The 22,966-nt window shown below is 40.0% G+C and overlaps 1 protein-coding gene across 2 annotated transcripts in view; it reads right to left on the reverse strand.

Moving 5' to 3' along the window:
* The window catches only part of ADCY5 (adenylate cyclase 5), a 206,165-nt gene that overhangs the window by 30,561 nt on the left and 152,638 nt on the right, over positions 1-22,966 (reverse strand). For both annotated transcript variants that reach the window (XM_027637238.1, XM_027637239.1), the window contains 4 exons: positions 22,573-22,731; positions 22,254-22,395; positions 12,875-13,015; positions 360-382 (listed from right to left, as the gene is read on the reverse strand). In XM_027637238.1, coding sequence (XP_027493039.1) covers positions 360-382; positions 12,875-13,015; positions 22,254-22,395; positions 22,573-22,731 — 465 coding nt within the window. The remainder of the gene's footprint in view (positions 1-359; positions 383-12,874; positions 13,016-22,253; positions 22,396-22,572; positions 22,732-22,966) is intronic.

Below are 22,966 nucleotides of genomic sequence, written 5' to 3' on the forward strand. Positions count from 1 at the left end.
ATACATAAACTTGTTCAACACTTAGACATACCTTACAGGAAGATTTTGTCTTGGGTTATTTTCAAAGAAACAAATAGTGGAGAATACTCAGGGCATGGGGAAGTGCAGCAAAAGCATTTTAATTAGAAGAGCAATTTAGAACCACACAAACAAATAAATATTTTGAGGGCAGTGGCTGTTCTGAATGCACATCAGTCAATCCCGTGCCCTCAACTGGCTGACCCTCCAGAATAAACCTCTGGGGAGTCCAGGCATTATTCTTGGCTTCTGGGCATCACTTTTTGTCTTTTTTTTAATATGAGAAAATAAATCCCAAATGTGTAAACATGACAGTGTATGACAGAAGTAAATTTGCTTACTTGTCCTTGGGGTCCTCAAAACCCTGAAAGAAAGGAAAAGGGCACAATGGTTAGAAAACAAGCTGACCTTGAGAACACCATGTATCCTGGGAACGGCATTTTGCAGGGGAGCTTTCAGGGTGCTCATCTGTCAGGTGTGGAGGGACAGCTTTACCCACCCATGCAGCCGCGTCATTGGGCAGACAGAGCAGTTTTGGAAAAACACATTCCTTCAGATGTAAATCCACGGAAGGGAAGATAAACAAAATGCTTCAGCTGACTGCTGGCACGCTTTATTTCAGGTGCCTTCTTTTTTGCAGTCACCGTTACAAATGATACAATGGAAGCTGTACTGATATTATAACTGAGGATGTATTTTACTTGAAACAAAGCTCAGAACGATAACATAAGTCAACTATTGTATTCTGTAACTATTCCACAAGGTTTCATCTCTTTATGTCAGGGATTGGTTAAGGGTTTTCATTTTGGTTTTCATCTCTTCAAGAGGAACCTCAAGGAGTCTTCTTGCTCCTCCCCTCGTCTCAGGCACACACAGAACCTGTTTTCTTGAATAAGATTTCAGGAATTATTTATAATATTTGCAATAGCCCAAATGTTCACAATTCTTTCGGGACACCCTGAATTGATTAAGTGTCTGTATTTAGGAGCAATCCATAGTTTAAATGGCTAAAAGGCCTCAGAGAAAATTATGTATAGAGGCTTAAGTTTATATGTTTAGCACTAACATACCTAACAGACCAAACTGCATCAAAATGGCCATTTTGCATTGGCTGAGATGAAATCTGCCCTCTGACATCTTGGCTTAAATTTAACTGTAGTCAAGAGAAGTTGTGTATTTGACAAGTAGGGTCAAATACTCAGGCACAGAGTTTGTACCCTATGTTCCAAAACATAAAACAAATGTAGCCAGGAGATAGGAAGAACTGCTTTTGTTTTTCTCCCAGAGAGTTCAGGCCAAAACTGCTCAGAGCACGTGAGGATATTCCAGCTGCTGGACCTGCAGCGGTAACCAGTCTGGGGGCAGCAAACCGAGAGCCATCCTGACAGTAAAAAAACAAACATCTTTGGGCAAAAATCTTCCCACAGTTGCCTTGTCCAACACCATCAGAAAAAAAACACTGACCAAATACTAAACGAGAACAGATTTTGCCCTTACAACTAGTCAGCAATGTGGTGACACAGCAGAAGTAAAGTCAACACAGTGTCCCTGAACAGCATCAGCTTTGCAAGAGGGAAAAAGGGAGGTTTGTCACTCAGGTCAGCAGCCAGGACTGTGACTCACTGCGAAAGCAATTTCCATTTTTACGTATTCCATTTCAGAGTAAAACCACACTTCTAAATAGAAACTGCAACTCCAACTTAACCCATCAAAAATTCAGATGAAGGAAGTCTCTCAGTCCTGTGTAACAACCACCAGAAGATCCAGTGGGATGAAGGAAACAGTAATGTTGACTCAAAGTTAGCATGTCCAGTTATTCAAGCCAAAAAAAACACGTACTTTCTGATTTCACATTAAGGAATGATGAAGTGATTACTCAAATTTTTGTTGTGCCGTTTTTTCCTACTTTTTTTTCTTTTGTATAATTATTTTACAGTTGTCAGAAATATCTGATTTATTTATTTATTTATCCTCTAAGCAATCCTAAAACACAGTGCCAAAACTGAAAGTTCACTGATTAGTCATGGAGATGAAATGCTCACTAATTTGTCTGGTGTCACAGTCAGTTAGGCTGGGGAAAGAAAAAGAAAATAACTGAACATGAATAGCTACCAGACAAGAAATAAGCAGAGAGAACCAATGAGAAAATACACAATACTTGCTTATTAGATAGATATCAAGTTCACATTTTCAAGCTTACACACATGGGAACTGGATGACTGACTGCAGAGGGAGAGTCCCCTAAAATGGTCTGATTTTCACAGACAGCTATGTAACCATCTCTCCCACTGAAATCCTGAAACTAAACACATAGATCTCATACTCCTGCCCTCTAGATGCACAGGGTTGAGGATACAGACCAACCAGATCAAGTTAGTAAAACACCTCAGCAAGCATATCCTCAAAAAATTCACCAATATTTCAAGTGTAGAAAAATACATAGGCTCCATAATTAACTGGTCCTTTATACAGAGGATCACTTGATCAACACGGAGTTTGATTCTGCCCTGCTTCTCTCCCTCAGCAAAACTGTTATAAGGAAAGTCTGTAAAATAATAGGGAATTCACTGATCTAGCTTTTCAATTTAAAATACTAAATTGTGCTTGAAACCCTGGAAATTATTCATGCTGGTAGCTCAAAATAAATTGGTGTTTCAAAACTAAAGACTAAAAAAAGGCATATTTCAGGTAAAACAAAAGAGGAAAAGATTAATACATTTTCTTTCCTGGATCTTCATTTAATGAGGCTAAATGTTTAAGAGTGACTTGAACTTTAATTAGAGAGAATCAGCTTAAAATTAAATGTAGTAGGAACCTCTTTAAGTTAAGCAAATTAAATGATTCACTTCAAATGCTCTCATTTCATTCAAAAGATTCTTCAAGCAGAATTGTCAAAAATGGAATTGTCATGGAGGAAAGTCTATGGGATTATTTTAGGAAAAAAATGCTCAAACACAGCTTCTTGAAAACTGGTCATTTTTTTGCACTGAAATGTTTTGCCAGGATATAGAGCAAATATACTTCTAGAATCTCACTGTGACCAGAGATTTTCATCCCTGTCCACTAAAGTGCCCGTGTTTCACTCACATACCAAAAGGCATTTTAGGCAAAGGAGATGATCACATGCACAAGGTCACTCTGCTCACCCTATTTTTGGCTGGGAGGGAAAGTTCCCCCTGGGTTTTGGTTAATGTGTTTTCACCTCCTCCTGTTTCATGGGCATGCTTGGTTCATTGAAAAATCTGCACTTAAATTATTTCCTTCCCCTTGCACAAGGCTTGAGCACTGATGACATATTGGTCTTTTTTCTTCTCCACAGCTGGCAAATAGTTCAGTATCTTCAGGACTCAGATGCTTTCCTCCAGTTAAAGCCCTTTGGCTCAGCTCACAGCAACTGCAATGGTCTGTGTTACACACAGGATAAACAGTAACACAACCAACCCTGCAGAAAGAGGGTCTACATGGATTTGCCTTCATTCTTAAAGGACTAATACACTCATAATCTGGTAGAAAACTTTCCAAGCTCAAGCAGGAAAGAGAAATAACAGGAGCTGCTGCTGCAAGCATGTCTATAAAGCCACTCTCCAGCAGCCCTGATGTCACCTGTCTGTGCTTCCCACTGGAGGCTGGGCAGCTGGGTTGGACTCAGCCTGTTTGGGTATAGACCAGGTTTGGAATTGCACAAAGATATGTCATAACTTGCATTTCTGCACACACATGTACAGAAATCTGGACACTCAGGAAAAAAAAAAGAAGCAGCTGATAAAAATGAGGTGCCTGTTGTTTAGGAGGGGGGGAATAAAGGAAGAGAAGCAGCCAATTCCTGGAGTTAAGTATATAAATGCTCTTTTGACTGCTTATGGATCTGTACCCAGTAGGCTGAAGAAATGCTGATGGCTTTGAAGAAAAGTGCTATGAAGAAAAATCTGGGAATTGTCAGCAGGGATGAAAATGGCAAAAGTGGTGATGGCTATGAGAATCAGACAGCTAGGAGTTCACAGGAGTTCAAGAATAGCTCCATAATCATGATGATAAAGTAGCCCTTGTTAAGGCCAAAATTCCTTTCCTCTAGAAGGGACCATAAGGCACGAGATAGGTCTCATTGCAGTGCAGTACTAATGGGCTGCTGCATATAGGAACTCATGCAAATTTTATTCAGTCTCATTTTAAATATCCCTAATACTGGAGTTTTTTTCCTTCCCCCAAGAGGCTGCATTACTCTGCCATCAGATTGCAAATGTAAAGGTAATAGCATTTAATAATTGCTCTGAGACTAAGACAGTCCTCTCACTTCAGGAACATTAACTCAAACTTAGCTGAATCAGCTCCCTTAAAGGCTCTGCTCTTTCTTCTTTTCTACAGGAGATCATTAAAAAACCTTTATTTTTTTATGGCAGGTCAGGTGACTCTGAATCTACACTGACATCCTCAGTGGGAGTAGACATGTGCAGGAGGAAAAAAAGAGGGGATGTTATATTACTGCTTCTGTCCCTAAGGCTTACTATTTTATGGGGGATATTTTATGAATATCTATTGTGTTAAAAGCTCATATGACTGCCATCTCTCTGCTTGACTTCTAAATTAACTAAGCCCTTTTCTTTGAAGATTAAAACTGATTCCTTAAATAGAATGATAAAGTATTTGTCAAAGACATGACAAGCTGACTGCTATACCATAATACTTCAAATCAAGAACTATTAGAAATAATTGTAACTTCGAGAACATTAGCTGCAATTATTAACATATTGTAAATATGCAAAGAAAAGTGGAATAGACTTTCTATCCTTTTAACTTTTCATTTAACTCCAAAAATAAGACAGTAGAGAGGCTGATGAGCTCTATGACCTTCTTAATGTGGGTGGGAAGCACGTATTCCACCCTTAAAAACTTCACTCTCAACTCCAGCAAAGATGGTAAGAGCAAATGTAACAAAGAAACTAATTTTTCTTGCCTTTTTTTCATCTCTGGAATGAAGTCAAAATAGGACTTACATGATGTTAAAGCACAAATAACTTGGGACTTAGGGACAAAATCAGCTTTGTAAGAGGTAAGGCCAACTTGCAAAGCAAAAGTATTTCACAGAATCAATCACCATGGAAAATAAAAAGGGAGAGTGACAAGCTGAGAGTGGATGTAGTCAAAAGTAAATCTTCTTTGGCCCCACCACAAAACTAATTATTCAGATCTATTTTCAGCAATGTTGTACATTTTCTTTGTCCCTGTGGTCAAAAAGACAGGGCTATGAAGATAGATGCTGCCAGGTGTAAACGCAAAAACAAAACTGAAGGACTTCAAAGCACTCAAGCCAGAAATAAGACAATTTCTATACCAGAGTCCAGAAAGAGCTAAGCATGATCGGAAGGATATTTAACAATCATCTAAGCGCAGAACAACAAACTGGCAGTAAACCAGTTTATGAAGCAGATTAAATGATGAGTGTACCTGCTAAAGCTGGAACAGAGACTAATGAGCTCTGAAAAGGAAAGCTGAAGTGCTCCCTTTCAGCAGCCCACCTCACTTGATAAATAGACTTTCATTCCACTGCACTGCTCACAGATGGTGAAACCCTCTACTTTGTTCAACTCAAAATGATTTTGTAGACAGCTCTCAGCTGGCAGACCAGATCTGGCCAATGCCATGAATTTATCTGGTCCATCAGATTTAAATCTAAAGAACATAAGTGGTTGCTTTGGTTGAAATAGGTCTTTCCTGCCTTACTTTTAATTAACTTCTGGCTCTGAACTCACATCTCTGAGAAGTGCAGGTTGCTAACACTCTTCAGCTTTCTCTGAACTTTGAATCTAAATTTCTCCAGTTCAAAGGTCATATTTTCAAGTGGTTTGTCGTTCTGTGCCTCACTTGTTAGCAGTTACCAGAACTTGCAAAACAGACATAAAAATAAGTAGTCCTAGAAATACTCTGAATTGGTTCCTAGCTCCACAATCTCTGCCCTTCCATCTCTATACTCCAAACAACGATAAACACAACAAGCTTCTCCAGAAACTACTGTCAAATGGCCTTCTAATCAGATGCAGACAGACTGAATCCAAGCCTAACCAGCCTTAATTGAAATTGCCCACTGGTGCTGGCCAGAGCTGCTCACCCTCAGAAATCCAGACCCAAACCTGCTGAACTGCATCCTTTTGCCATTAAAGCTTACTGTTTGCTTTAGGAAGCTTTGGAAATCATTCTGGTCAGTGTCACAGCTCCACCTGTGCAATGCTGCCATGAAGAAGGCATGTTTCTGTGAATAAAGGGGAATTGTATCTTTATTTCTGTAGTCTTAATTTAGTCCCACTCGAAACCAGTCTGACACCTTTTAGTAGTGTCTCAATTCAAATGACCTTTTCCCATATGAGTAAGATTTACTCTAGAAAAGGGTACTGAACAGTGGAAAAATTACTAGTGCAAGACTTAAAAGCAAATATCAAACTCTACCTAGGTTTCACAAAAGCAGCTGCAGACCTGCTGTTGCATCTTGCTGACTCTTATCCCTCTTTTAAAGAACTTAAGCAAAGGTGATTGCAAGCCCTGATCAACTAGAATAAAAGTTAGGTTAGCAGATGAGGATACAAAACTGTGTGAAGCCTCTGACAATTTGAGCAATGTACATTGTACTCCCACTCATTTATATGAGACCTCATGGAACATGTGAATCAGGCAAACCCTCTTTCCAGGTAAATACCACAGCAATTACACAGTGTAACTGCAGGATAGGATTCCTCCCCTTGATGTTTGCGAGCTATCAAAACCAAATTGGCTCTATAAAACCTAGACTAGACTAACAATTTCCTCCCAGGTCTATAGCAATATGTGGAGATTACAACAGAGAGGATTTAGAGAGTTTCCCCCTGCTTGATTACGAGCTTGATTACGAGCTTGATTACTACAATAGCAGTGAAAAAATAGTGGGTCAAGTTCTTCTCCATTGGGTGCTCCTGTCCAGCTTTGCTGACGTCAGTGTTGCAATTACCAGATTTAGCAGATGATTGCTGGAAAAGAGGATAATGGTGACCTGCAGTTAAATGAAACCTTTAGAAGGAGGGTGAACCGCCGGTGCCTAATTCATGGACTCAAATCCACTTCTCTTTGATAGAGCTGCACTACTGACTGAGGAAAACTTGTCCTATTGAGTTTTATTTTAAATTTTAATAATTTCTGATGTTTAAGCAGTAGAGTTGGCACAGAACCAGCTACAGCATCTGTTCCTCTGATGCACCTGTTCCCCAATTTTGATTTCCAAGTAACAAGTTGTATTGTAGGGGCAACTTGGAGACATAAAGGGAGGAAATGAGCTGTATTTACAATGCAACATGCAAAGAATTGTTTGATTTAGGACAGGGGAAATAGGACAAAGAATTATATTCTATGGTTGAATGACCAGGCTTGTAGATCAGTGTTGTTTCATTAGAAAGTAAACACCAAGCAACCAACTATCACGTAGAAGGCTGTGCAGAGAGCTCTGAGCAGCACCACAAGGAATCAGCCAGCACCTACCTGAAAGAAAAGCTTGTTCTTTATTGCACCAGCCATATTCATGGTCCATTTTTATAACCTTGTCTCACATCTTTTAACATCTGCATGCAGTAATATTTCCTACACATATATAATCTCTATTTGATGTTATTTCAGTTTTTACTTTGTAGCTAACATCGATGCCATACACATTTAATTTAAAATTAAATGCTTCATTAGTTGTACTCAGAGTCATGACAGAAGCATGGTCAGACTGAAATCAGTATTGCAATCTTCAGGGTTTCCTCCTTCTGCTCCTAAACTTCCTAATGCTAAACCTTTCCAGCAGCTGAAAAAATAAAAGGAAGTCTGCCAGGCATCTACAGCTGGACTCAATAATCCCATTAGCCACTCTGCTCATATTTGATTATAAAAACACAGAGGTACCTGTTTGTGAAGTAAACCTTCCCCAAAGCATGCATCATTGGAACAAGCTATAGTCTGTCATACTAGCCAGTGTAAACCAAATATGAAAGCTGTATGGCAGCCTCAAGATCCAACAGTAGGACTTTCCACAGATGAGTAGATATCATGGCACAATTAATGCCTTTCTTTTTTTTTTTTTTGCAACCCAGACAGCATCAGGCTGTGTCAAGTCTGACTGTAAGACCTCAAAAAGGACCAATATTCTGGGTAGCACTAATAAAACTTCAGTGTGAGTGCTGGGTTCAGTGTGGGCACTCCCTCTTATCAGTGAAATGGCAAGTGCTCAGAGGGGAACAAGAACAGCCACCGTGCTGGAAAGCACCGAGTAGGGAACAAACTTGATGAGGGGATCAGAGCTGTACAGAGACATGGTAATAGCCTTCAAATACAGAGAAAGTAACTAACTGTAAAGGAGAGCAAATCAGGGATTCCAGAAGTTTCTTATACAGCCTGTTTCTGGCATCTAAGTTTTTTCTTAACTTAGATCTTCCTTTCAGCGAATTAGGATCATTATTTTTAATCCAGTCCTTTACAGTCATGGAGAATGATTTATCATTATTTTTGTCCTTACAAACCTTCCTGTGTTTGAAGACTTTTGTTCCTAATCAGTCTTTTTCCTTCTACACTGAGCAAACACAATACTTCCACACTTCTTTATAGGTCACACATTGAAACTCTACTAATTTGTAATTTTCCTCACTAGGCTATCTCTAATTCATCCACATCCTCCTAAATGATGTAATCCCAAACTGGATGTGGTTTTCCAGATACAAACCTAATAATGCTGAGTAGGGTAAAGGATGTAAGAAAATCATTTGTCACCTAGAACAGCCTTGTAATTCTGAGAGGTATTAACATTTGCCTTTTTATTGCTGTTTACCTCTTTCAGTTTGCAGTCAACTACAATCCCCAAACTGGTTTTTTTTAATAGTAGCTTTGTTTTGCTGATGAAAATTGAGACATGAATATAATTTCCAGAAGTCTAAAATCCATCAATATTTATAAAAGCACTCTGAAATATATACTGGGAAAAGCAAAGTATTTCTCAGTGGTGTATAAATATTGTTATAGCTATAAATATATCTGTACTCTCAAATGCTTTCAAGTCCATTTATTTTTGACCCTTTTGCAATTAAAAACTGGACTAGACAGACAGTGGGGAAGGCGAGGCTTTGTGTACGGAGACTTGGGGGAATGAGCAGCACAAAAGTCTGCATTTCCAGAGAGATACAGTCACTGGCCCTGGACCGATTGCTTTTGTTTAGGAAACAAGAAAACAAGCTGTAAACCCCAATAAAAATAGAAAGTAGCTCTGCTGTTCTTCTGCTGTGCTCTGGCTCTGTTCATGCTCTGTTGATCCAGTCCAGGCTCCTCTGCCCACCCAGGGGGAGCAAGGCTGCCCTCGACCTGCTCCCTGCTGGCAGCATCACGTTCTCCAACAACCTCACAGGGCCAGGGCTCCAGCAGAGGCTGACAGCTCAGAGAAAGGCTCTTTGGCCTCCCAGGGCATTTCTATCTGATCTTCCTCTACTGCAAATTTACCTGTCCTTTAGGGGCAGCCACTGATCCCTGGCAGCCCAACTCAGCCCAGTTCCCAGGACTGGCTTTCGCCAGACCATGTCTCCACCAGCTCATGGGGTCACAGTCAGCAACAGGCAGCATCAGTGTCTCCAGCCTGCTGCCTCCCTGGGGGCTCTTCACGATAAGAAAGGCCACTGCTAAGCAATGAGAAGGGAAAATGAAGCACTTGTGATGGTCTGGAGAGCAGACCGGTGCAGGAGGGTGGTGGAGGGGTTGTTGGGCAGGATGGGACAAACTGATGCAGTTGCAATCCCAGCTGACTCAGTCCCCAGTTAGGCAGGGTGGGAGTAGGAAAGCAACTCTAGTTTTCAAGGACAATTTAAATTACTGCTGCATGGACAGGTGTGAGATATTTTGTGTTATTCATATGTGTATGCAAGTGCCTGAATAAACTCTTGGATGCCCAAGGGAAAAACAGTCTAAAAGCACTGTGGAAAATCTGCTGGACCCAGAGGAGGCTATGCTCCAAGCCACAGCATGGAGAGAAAGCAGGGGTCAAAGACCTCCCCATGCCACTGTCCGGGCTGCTGTCCCACACCAACCCCACCGGATGCACTGCTGATGTGCCCAGACATGGCAGCACATTGAAAAGCTGTGACAAAAGAGGAGGAGAAAAGAAGGAGTACATGGTCACCTTTGATACTAATCCCTCTCATCTAGGACTACCACGAATATATCCTAAGAATAGAGACAGCTACCAGAGCCAGCATTCACAGAAAAGAAAAATGGCCAAAATAATTCCATTTTCTACTAAATATAACAGTTCCTTCCCAAAAATGCAATTCAGGGAACTTTAGTATTCTCTTTTGGGGAATTGTTAAGTAGAGCCGCAAAAAAACTGTCTCTCTTTTTTTCTGGAAATGTGGTTTTCTTTATAATGCAAAATGTTTTACAATTGTAACAAAAACCAGTGCCCTTTATAACCATCCATATTATTCCCTAAACACAAATGTATTCATATCTACATATCAATATAATGTAACTGCACATCGCTGCAACATTACCTGGCTCCTGCCCGAGGACTATCTCACAATTACCCTTATAAATACCTGTTTTGAAATTACAGGGCTAAAGAGCTCCAGATTTTAAAGAGAAAGGCAATATTGCACCGCCTGCCTTTGGCATACTGCTTCGACTAATCCAACCTTACGTGTTCATAGCTACCAAGAAAAAAGACTACATATAATTGCACGCAAGGGATATGGGGGAAAGGTGGGTAATGTGGAACAAAGAGCACATTTTCAGGAGGTTTGAAAGCTGGTGCTGCTTACCAAGATCAATGACATGTCATCCCAGAGGAGCACCGATAAAAGCCTTTGTAGTTCTGCTCCCCTTCTGTCTCTCTGTATTTTGTATTTCTAAGCAGGCAGTTTGCAGCCAGTGCTCACTCTGCATGCATTAAGCACACACAGCATCCATGTAACACAATGTTAGAGATTACAAAGTGCTGTGCAAAGTTGGGTGGTACAAAGAAATGCATATTTAAATTAGAAGTTAACACAGAGTGAGTTAAGACAGGAGGTGGAGAAATTGCTCCTGTGATTTTACCAATAAAATGCCCATCTAGTAGATATTAAAATGGTCTCTAGGCCACTGGAAGCAGCATGTTTTCATTTTCACTAATGCATCTCAAAAATAAAGCAGTGGGAAATACTGTAAATAACAGATTTTAAAAAATAGTCCACAAGAACAACAAAACGTCTAGCTGAATATGAAAATAATACATCTGAATCAGGCTTAAATTGGTTTTCAAGAAAGCCTTATGCATGCAACATCAGTTTCTCAAAAAAGAGCTTAATACAAGAGACAGTACAGAAGCAGATTGGAAGAGCTTTTCTGACCTGCCGAATTTTCGAAAAGGTAAACACCATTACAGGGAAAGGTTCAACATAAGGAAAAAAAAAAGATAAGCCTTTCCTCCTACAAATGAGGGGCAGTGAAGTTTTTAGGACTCAGTTTGGTATTTCAATAAATAATTATGTTTTTCCAACTGAACAATGAGCTAGACATGGCAAACTGTAATTAACACCAAGAAGCATAATACCATTTGGCATGCATATACCTTGTTTCTGAACAGGAGGCTGCAAAAACCCCTTAAAAGCTATTCAAAGAAACTTATAATTATGTGCTAGTGTGATTAGTCTCTTCTAATAATGTCATGCCTATTGAGCACACCCTATTGAAAGCCCACATAAAAACCACGCAGTTCCACTGATCTGTAAGATCTTGTCAGAAGCCCTCATTTGGAGATCTGAGAAATGAAAGAAACATTACTATGGAGATTAAGAAATTTGGTTTAGCAGTGTAAAATAGTATAATGATTGAATAATATTAGCACCAACTATTAATAAATGTGCCAGCATTTCCCATTAGAACACACCCTATGCACTTGCTTATAGCCATACTTAAATTTTTAAGCTATGAGATTGAATCTCATGTTAAAGAGTTCTTTGAATAGTTTAAGGCTTTGGTGATGTCGAGCAGAACTTTGACTATGGACAACAAAGTGGGCAACAAATACACACTTTCAACTGTCCATAAAGGGTCAAAACCACATAAATAAGGTTATAGAGCAATCAGATATTCATGCAATTATATAAGTGTTAAATACCTGTATTATTATTAAAAATAGCCACTATAATAGAAACTATCTTCTTAGTCTTCATTGCAGGAAACAAAGATATCACCTACAGCTTTATGTAAAATAAGCCATAAAAGTGCCCTCAGTCCAATTGCATTGGTAACTAGTTCTTTTTCATTTTAAATTAGAAAGACTGAAAGGTATGAGCAAGAAATGAAGATGCCTGCTACCTTAGGTCAATTAATCCATATACTTGAGAATGTATTCTTGAGAGTTAAACACAACAGCATGATTCCTGGGACCCATGAGGATACATGGGCATGTAGCTCAGAGATGGAGAACAGCATCTGTGATAATGCAAGCAAGAAACCTTTGCAGGTACTGAGGGCTGTAACGAGCTAATAGAAGTGTATGTCAGATGTTGCTTGAATGCTTGAGCTACTGAGCAATTTTTGCAGACAATCACGTCCTCTCACATAGCCTGGATGGGTTTTCAGAATGTGGGACAAGCCAGACAAAAGAGGTTTCTTTGTGCCATTCAGCCTCCCTTCTCCTCTCAAACAACCTTGTGTCTCATCTCACAATCACTCACCTCCAGATGTACCAATTATTGTTATTTCTGGAGTCAAAGTAGAATTTAACACCCCCGTTTGGAAAACACCCTCAGGGCTGTAAAAACCTTCAGACAAAGGAGGGATATATAATGCTGTATTAGGAAGAAAATAAATTAATGTCCATAAAGCAAGACATTACCATTCTCTTCATCTCCTTGGAGACCTGGTGACCTCCGAGGTGGTTATAAAAGGGCCGGTCAACACCCCAGTGTGGTGGGTTATGGCTGATGGAATTCGCACGCTGACGGTTCATCTTGGCTATCGTGGCTTTCTCATCTTTCTGAAATACAAACAAGAGAGGAATGCAGAAAAAATTTTGAAACATTTACATGGCAGTCATTCTCCAAGCATCTCTGACTTCTGATCTCTCACTCCAAGAGTCGGCTTTGCACCTTGAACTTCTATGAAGCAGTTGCTCATCAGAAGCAGTTCCGGTCCACCATTTCTTTTTCTTCCCAATTTTTAGAACACTTGCCCCTAAGTGGGGCCCACCATTTTATTCCTTTACTTGTTCTGAGTAACCACCATAACCTGTGTAAACATGGGGAGCATTCCAAAATGGAGATATCTACTTTTTTTCCCTAGTAAACTGAATCAAACTGAATAGTTTCAGATAGAAAACTGCAGTTCCAAGCTAAGATACTACATAGACACCCCTCAAAAAACAAAAAATCTGTTACGTCTGGAAGAGAAACAACTCGCAGAGTGATCTGTTTGAAGAACAGAAGCCTTCAAGTTCCTTGAAGCTATGGGAACAAAGGGTACCTTTCTCCATAGGTACAAGCAAATAATTTTCCACACTAGCAGGAGCATATTCCCAGACACGCCAAGGAAAGCATGTAAGTCTTGCAAACAACTTAACTGTGTATAAGTTAAGGGTAATGTAATTGCAAATTGTGACAAAATGGTCTTCTCTATCCTAATGCTGCTTCAAATTTTATCATTGACACCAACATGCCTAAAGTTTGAACAAAGTCTTTGATTTTGTTGTTGGAGCTGGTTTTGAACCTTGGCTGCAACAGAGCTTACCATGAAGTTTGCACAGGATCTGTTGGACAGGTTTCATTCAACACCAGTTACAAGAGCACAGAAGTACAGCATAGAACTAGCCTAAACAACAGGCAGATTATTTCCTTATTTTGAATATATTCCCTGGCCAAAAAGACAGGCAGGTTTCCACATGGAATGTGTTCTGCAGAAAGATGGGAGTTTATTGCACAAGATCAAACCCATGCACCTTCTCTAGCAAGGGCTGCACTGCAGCCTGACTCAGAAGGCAGAGGGGTTGGCACTTATTAAATTCTTGCTTAAAAGAGACAAACTCTGGAGAGCTTGAGAATTCAGAAGGTAGGGACAGCTACAACTTGGCTGTTTATTACTCGAGAGGTTAAACTTTTTCAAGAGAATTGCTGGTATTCAGACAATTAAGTTATTTAAAAGAAAGCATCAGTTGCTTTCGACTCTAGGATTTTGGTTCAAGTGTTATATGACAAAACAAGTAGGTCTGCATCTTTTCTTGCCTGGAGTTTGCATTCCCTATCTATTTATTTTGATTCCCCACTATTCACTGTAACCTGTACCTCTCAGGAGTTTGCAAAATACCTGGTGTTATTTCCATGGTAACCAGGGAGTTAAATGTCGAGTGCTATGCTGCCTTAAATTAGAATTTTTTAAAAGAAATTTAAAAAGGCTTGCTAAAATTCAGTGCTGGGGAGAACTGCCTGATTGACAAGCATGGGAAACCATCTCTTTTCTTGCAAAGAAGAGGCAGCTATGATGACAACACTTCCCATGAGACCACAGCTCACCACACAGGCACCAAACGTTCCCAGGAATGTACTGCTTCATGGCCACTAGCCTGGGGACACGGTGCCACTTGGGACAGGAGCCCTGTGCTGGACACTCAGCTGGCCCCAGAACAGTCAGGAGCAGTGTCACTGCAGCTCCAGGCTGCCAGCAAAGATGTTCTACCACACAGTCAGGAGGACAAGTGTAGGTTCACAAGGAAACTGTGGGAGCAATCCCAAGGGAGCTGTCAGCTCCTCAGGAGGTTTGCTGGGGGAGAACCACGTGTGCTCCCACACTGCACACCCCCAGGACAGCAAGTGCCTCCCACTTCATCTCTGCCCTGCATTAAACCCACCACTGTTTTATCTGCAAGAGCTGAAAACTCCATTGCTTGGCACCAGCTGATTTTCACACGAGGAATCATGACAGAGTCACTGGATAACCTCCAGGACAGAGAGCTTTTAAATGTTTCTAAAAATACATTAATGTGATGCAATGCTGATGTCCAGATTTGAGTTGGTTTGAGGTTTTGTTTTTTAAAAGTCACTGCTCTTTATAGTCTCTGCCATAATTTGTAGCACTTTCTTGTGTCTTTTTGCAGTTATGCAATATTTTTCAGAGTTATGCTTCTTTCTTCTAAAATGAGATGCCAAAAAAACAGTAGGAAATACAGTTTCGTTATCTCCAAGCAAATATATATTGTTTTCAACAATAGAAGCAACACTGTCAGTCCATTTTATTCCAACTTACTGAAGGGTTTTCAACCAAAAGGAATCAAAAAACCCAGACGTTGAAACTGGTCTGGGGACCCATAAAAGCAAAGCCCTTTGGTTAGTTTACAAATGCCTTTACATCAATAGATGATAAAAGTTATATACAGCCAGATTTCAGCCCATGAGTTAGTAAATTTGGTTAGAATTTGAGAAAAACCCTTATGCCAAAATGCACAAAGACATACTACCCCACTCTGCCAGTGAGCAATCCTCATACCTGAAGCATCACTTGATGAATTTGAAGGAAATAGAAGACCTCATATATGTTTATTGACACATCTGGGTTGAGGTAAGGACAGGACAAGTGGGTAAATAATACTTCTGAGATTGTTTCTAACCATGAGGTCAGGCACCATAAATACATGAACTCTGGCAGTATTTTCTCCCACCCCTTGTAGGAGGTTTCCACTGGATTGTGTACTATGTTTCAGCAATATTTCCAATCAGATTAAAACACATATATACAAGCATAGTGCTTTTTTGCTTTCCCACACTACATAATGTGCTACTTACTACATTGTCCTGAACAATAGGACTTTGCTGTTAACATCAACACTTATTAAAAAAAAAAAAATTAAAACCTAATATTTTTAAAAGTTGAGGTAATTTATTTTCTGCAAAATCACTTGTTCAGTGGGTGATGATAATAACAAACTCTAAAAATGAAGAATTATGAGGGTCACAGCTCCTCTGTAGAAATTTATGAGGATGCCTTCTCTGTTTCTTCTTGGCTAAGTGACAGCATGAGGACAACTTGCACAGAGGCATAACAAGACTGGAAAAGAAGAATACAGAAAGAGAAGTGGTGATACCTTTCAGTCCTACTCATTACAGGTACTACCAACAACAGGAGCAGGTGCAAAACTTTCCTACAGCAATGAGTTTTTCAGATTTTAGGTGGCTAAGCTCCAGAAAGCTGTTGTGGGAACTTTTCAAATCTGGACTCACAAAGAGACTGTAAATCTTATTCCCAGAGGTTTTATTGTATTCCCACCACCAGTTCCCACACACTGAGCTATAGCAATGTTACAGCAAAACTGCAGAAAGAGCTGGGGTTTTCTTATACATATCAATTGAATCAAGAATGCCTGTTACTTCTTTAATGTGTGGTAGGATTTTCCAACAGATGATCACTATCAGTGCAACAAAGCAGTGAAATCTGAGCATGGATCAGCCATATCAGATTCAGCTACATATTATTCTTTAAGTTGAAGTCCTTTTGACATATGAATGATATTTCTTGCAGTGCTACATGCTCCAAACCATTGCCTTCATAAATCCGCATGAGTGGAACCCTGCTGAGCTCTGATTAAATGTGTTAAATTGAGGAATCATCACATTAGATTGATTGTGTTTTAGGAGAGTCACATGCTCAACATTTAAAGGACCATTTTGTTTCTTCAGCTGGATGGAGTTCCAGGACGTTATTTAGAAAAGAATGAGAATTGTTTTTCTAGGAGTTACAGCCAAAGTTTTGTTGACTTGTTTTAAGGTCACCATCAACAATCCTTTCTGAAACTGTTGTGTACCTGCTATTGTTTAAAGAAACGCCCATGTTTAATGCAATTGAAAGACATTAGAAAAAAAATAAACATTTTTTCCCTTTGCAGACTTCATGCTCTCAGCACAGTGTGTTTGGTCAGCAGTATTGCTCATCTGTTGACAGGCACATTTTGTTTCTACTTATGTTCAAAGCAAAGCATTTCCCCAGACTTCTGACATGATGAGGACAGTAAAAGTAGCTGTAAACCTAATATTCTGACGAAATCCTATTCACCTTCAGGTTTCTGGTTTCCACTTTTCCACCCTTCTCAGAGTAGAGCTTTTACCAGTGATTAGAAGTGCTGGGAAGAGTAGCTGTGATGGTTCCGCAAATTAGTGCAGCACCTGATCTCAGAGAAGAGCAAACGCTACCAGCAACCACCAAGTGACATGTTCCTGCACAAATGCCAGAAACTTGGGCAGCACAAGACAACAATAATTAGGTTGAGTACTGTAAGAACAGCAGGGATGCGACAGGATGGCAGTAACAACTGGGACAGATGTTTTGAACAAAATTCAGAAGGGCAGATATAAAAGTTGTGAAGTCAGAGGACCAGAGCTGGGTGTTAGGAACGCTACAGTCTGCAGGGTAAACTAAAAAAAAGTGTAGAAGAAAACAAAACTGCTCTGTAGAAGGGTAAAGATATTGTTCTGAGTGATGTTGTGTAGTCCACTGCAATGCCTAGGGGTTAAGTTTGGGAATCACTGAGATGTTGGCAACAGTTTTAGTAACTCTAGCTGATAAATTGCTGTTTATCTGGAAACACATATTTTCTGATAAAGAATGAAGACACAAATCCAGTAATGGCAGAAAGGCAAAAATCTCCTTGGAGAATTCTTGTATTTCTCCATGCTAAGGTATTAAGTCCATTAGAAACATATATGAATATTTCACGGGAATGTGAAAATTACTAAATAAGGACAGAAATCATCCTTATGTAAGTGGCCCTATATCATGCAAGGAGAACAGAAACTAGATATTCTTCATTGCTCTAGAACTGAAGGAACAGATTATTTCTGTCCATGCAATCACCACTGCCACAGTAGAGGCAAAAGGGAAGAAGCTCACAAGGATAGGGTTATAAATGGAAAGCCTAGAATCATAGAATCATTTAGGTTGCAAAAGACCTTTGGGATCATTGAGTCCAACTGTAAACATAGCACTGCCAAATCCCACTAAACCATGTCTGGAAGGAAAACTTAAATGTGATGTGCTGAAGTCAGATGGACAACCTCCATCCCAGATCTGTGGGAAACTGCCAGCTGCAATTTCAATTCTGGTAACAGATATTTTTAATAACTATTTAGTCAGGGATCATGACACAGAACTTGCAGAGCAGCTGGGCTTGGATTAACAGCCTTGGATCCAAGTTTTTCTAAACAGAAAAAATATGGTAGCTCTCACTGGCTTTGTTTTTTTCCATGGAGCATTTGACAAAGCGCTGTGCTGGAGACTAACGGCCAAGACAGACGGGGAATATGAAGCTGGGCAAAGAGCTGGTTTCTAGTGAAGTGGCAAGAGATGGTGTTGAATGAGGAAGTATTAGTCTGGATAAAACTTACTAGCGGAGTTACTCAATTATACTCTCGGGACAGATTTTGTTGGATTTTTTTCTTATTTCATCTGGCACCAAGTGAGCAATGACAGACTTGGCTAATGAGAGAAGCAGAGGTGGTATTTGATAGATAAGAAGAAAAGGAGTATCAGTACCTGACATTTGAGGACTAGCATAGTAGAAATGGGATCTGGGACATTCAAGTGTACAAAGTGCATGATCATTCTCTTGGTTATCACAGACAGAAACTGCATTATCAGAAATCACATTAGTTCATCACAGAATAAATAGCAGACACCAAGATAATGCAACTTTGCAAAAGGTAAAGGTTCCTTTTGATGACCAAGAAAATGTGAGAGCTTGTGCTTGTCTCTTCTTCGTTGTGTGAAGACATTAGAAGAGTCTGTCTCAGAAGAGAAAAGGCTGAGAGGAAGAGAGGGATTACAATTGCTGACTGACTGCAGACACCAGACAACCGGAGCGACTAGGCACCAGAGCAACTAGGTTTTAGAGCAGCTCACTGTTAGCACTAATGGGAACAAAAAAAACACAGCAAAAGATTCAACAGACCTTTATGGTGGAGCCTGCTAATTTTATGACAAAAATTACTTCACATACATAAACAGATATACTTTTAAATATATATATTTAGGTTCACAATACAGTGAAAAGCATGGCCCTTAGTATCTCACACAGTTAAGACTGTTTTATAATTTAATTATCAAAATTCAAGGAAAACAGATTTGGAACTTTGGATCTATGTTTTTTTAAAAAACCATGAAAATTTCTATGTAGGGGGACATAAGGCTGTAACACTAGTCACTCCTGCACTGCTCTGAGGTTTCTGAGCATTACCTTCTTCACAGGCAAGTGCTCACCCACAAAAGCAGCAGAATGACAGGGCAGGGCAAACAGAACGGTGAAGGCAGATTTAGAGGCAAAGATGAAGAGAAAGAAACCTAAGCAGATTGGATTTTAGAACTCTGCAGTTTGTTCTCTTTTAATATAAAGCAACTCTTCTGTGTACCAGACAGAAAACAACGACTACGTTTTCAGTTCTAGGGATATTATTAAATACTGAGTGAGTAGAATCTAGCCTTTTCCCCCTGAAACTCAACTGAATATATTCCAGTTAACAGCATTCTTAAAAAGGAGAAAGAAAAAAAGTATTTCCAAAGAAGAAGCTAGTTTGAGTTCCTGGAACAAATATATTAGATAAATGTTCCTTCCATTTACTCTGTGCCCAAGAAATGGCATTAACACTATGAAAAAGTCAAACAAAAAAGACAGAAAATAAAAAGTTATGGCTCCCCATGGCATCAGTAAGCAGAAAGGGTATGGAACAGATTCCATTACATTTTATGTATTTATCGTAACTCATGGTATTGTGGGGTTTTGATGGCTGTGGGACTGATGGACCAGGTATTCAGATAACTTGAGTCTGCCTGTGGGAACTGAGGAACAGCTCAGGCAAACAGTTACTTGGGTTAACTATGCCTTTGCTCTCAGGCCACTGCCAACCCCGTGCCCTGTGTGTGAGGACGGCAGGAACCCAGACACGACTCACAGGAACCCGTTACTAAGTTAGGTGAACATTTTATGGCCATTACCGGAACAGACTGAATTGAAAACCTGGCTAAATACATCGCAGGAAGTCATTAAAAACAAGCAGAAATGAAAGGAAAAAAACCGAATTATTACAACTTTGCCTGGCATCAGGTAAAATATTCAAGACTGACTGAGCTGACTGTGGGAGAAATCTTTTCTCACTTCTGATTTTTGTATTATGTTAAAATTAATTAAATAGGGAGAAAACTTTAAACACTGGAACACCTTGCCCAGAGAAGCTGTGGATGCACTATCTCTGGAAGTGCTGAAGGCCAGGTTGGATGGGGCTTTGAGGAATCTGTTCTAGTGGAAGGTGATTGGAACAAGGTGATCTTTAAGGTCCCTTCCAACCCAAGCCATTCTATGACTTATGAAACTGTTCACAAAGAGACAAAAAATAGCTATGGGAGCATGAAAGCTGCAGCACTATGGGCAAACCAGAAGCCTCTCAAACTCTAAACACTTAATATCCATGGCCTTGGGCAGTGGCTTATTTATGTTTCAGTTTAGCCCAATAATTACACGTGCCATGCACATGTCCCAGCTCTTGGCTTCTCTGGGATGCAGCAAGTTACAGCAGTATTACAGTAGTGCTTAGAGACTCCAGCTAAGGGCTACAGTATGTAACAGAGTTGCAATAAATACATATAAAGCAGTGAAAAAAATGGTCTGTTTTATTTTACCAGGGAAAATCAAGGAACAAAGATGAAAGTTCCTCAAAATCTGTCTGGAATGGAATCCACATCTCTTCTCAGCCTCTATCCAGTCTCCGACTCAAAATACAGCCCTGTGTTCAGAAATGAAGTCAAGTCCCAAGTGCTCTGAAGTCTCTGTTTTCGATTTTTTTGTCTACACTGGCAACCAGCAGAGTCCTGAGATCTTATGTTTGCCTCTTCTCTCCAGAGAAGTTTCCAGTTCTCCACAACAACATGCAGACAATTTGGTGACTGCATGACTTAAGAAGCCAAGACAGGTTCTCCACCACAGGAGATGGGGTCTAATCATAAGGGTATTTTCCTTGATGTTCTTAAATCTGCCCAGCAAAGAAGAAGTGATTTAGGTATAAACATCAGCTGGCCCACTGACAGGCAGCAATGCTCAGGAAACAATAATCTTGCACTGCAACTTCTAATCCTCTTTCAAAGATTGACAATTGTTAATGAGATTTATCTTATGAGCAGATAGAAACCAAAACATCAGCTTCTCTCTTCAGCAGATGATAAGGGATTTTCTTGGAGATTTTTTACACAATATCCATTAAGGAGATTTGAGGCTTCCATTCTCTCAGGAAACGAGGCAATGGTAGCAAAGTATTTCTGTATAGGTTCCATGTTACTGGAATATGTCGCAAACATTAATTCATTTAATCTCATGGCAGTCATATTTACAGCTGTGGGAAGGTTTCATTGGTTTAGATTCAGAAAAATTTGAAATTATTTTCAATTCAGGCCAATTTTTATATGCTTGCCCATGATGTAAATAGCAAAGCAGTGTCTACAGTGCAGAAATTGCTTAGAGAAATACTAGTGGCTAGGCTCAACTAGATGATCAAAAAGGTCCTTTTCTAGTATTACAGTCTACCATTTTAAAAAAGAATACAAACTACTGATAACATCTGTTCTTTGCAGTCTCACAAAAAGAAGATATATTAGCTGAAGTCCACTTGAGTTTGATTTGGTTCAAGTTCAAGTCAGCAGTGCCCTCGTAGCCTTATTTTGTGCAGCCTGACCCATGTCATATCAGTAGGTATGATCTCATCTTATTGTCACAGTGATCATCAGTCAATACAGTGGGTCAGTTTTTCCCATCTTCAGAAACAGAGGCTGAAAAGCAATGATAGGAATTGCTCTAATCTTTATGTTTATGGCTATCTGGTGAGCAGGTGGACAAAACCATCTCTGTATTCTGGCAGAGAAGAGATCTTTGTGGGTTTAATCTATTGCTTTAAGTACTTGTACAAAATACATATCTATATTAACATTAACAACATTCTTTAACGTGATTTTTAAAACAACTCAGGACAATTTCTTTGAGAGAACTAGAAAGCACTTGATGCAGAAACCTTATGTAGATGGTGGGTACTCCCTGCTATGCACAAAAGAATTCAGGAAGAGGAGAGAGAAACAGGAACTTCTGTCACTGCAGGTCAACTGACTCATCTATAAAGGCTGGTGTTCACTCTACTTTGGTGTGTCAGAGACCATGAAATTATTAAAAGTACCTAAGCCTGCCTTAGTTTATTTGGTCTTACCCGTTTTTGGCTGCACCGCACAATCAAGAAGGTCTCGATGCTGTGCTCTTTGAGATAAGCGTTGCGTTCCCCTCCAAAGCCCAGCTCCACCTCGTAGTCTCCATTGAGATAGTTCAGTGTTGCTTTCGTGATGTGGATGCGCCTTCAGTGACACAAAAAAAAAGTTATCACCTAAAAAGCCAGGTCCTGTCAGGGAAAAGTTCCATGTGCTGGAACAAACAAGCAGTAAAGTCCAATTTATTTAGCCATGCCACTATTCTTACAGATTTAGTATGGAAGTTTCATGGATAAACACAACAGTTTTGACGAAGCAACTTACCCAGCTTTGCCCCCTGCTTCCATGTGGTTGGCTAACGTGACATCGTTGGACCACACATCGAACTGCCACTTCCGAAGGCCCAAGACCCCGCAGTGAACTCTCCCACTGTGGATTCCAACCCTCATGTTGACATTTACGCCCGTAACCTCCCGGACCAGTCTGAAAAAAGATACAGGGAAAAAGGGACATCACAAAAAACTGCATGGTTGTAGTCAGCGGTACAAACTTGGATCCAGACACAAAAATCCATAATGATCCATAAATTACTCACACATACACATGGTGCTGCTCATCCACATCAACAGGACAGCAGAACAAAACCGGACGAGCTGTACTGCTCCTGGATGGCCAGGTTGGCCAAGGAGAGTACTAATTAGAACGGGGAGCTCTTGGA

Source organism: Corapipo altera, unplaced genomic scaffold (genome assembly GCF_003945725.1).
Source record: "Corapipo altera isolate COAL_440 unplaced genomic scaffold, ASM394572v1 45, whole genome shotgun sequence".
Taxonomy (NCBI): Eukaryota; Metazoa; Chordata; class Aves; order Passeriformes; family Pipridae; genus Corapipo; species Corapipo altera.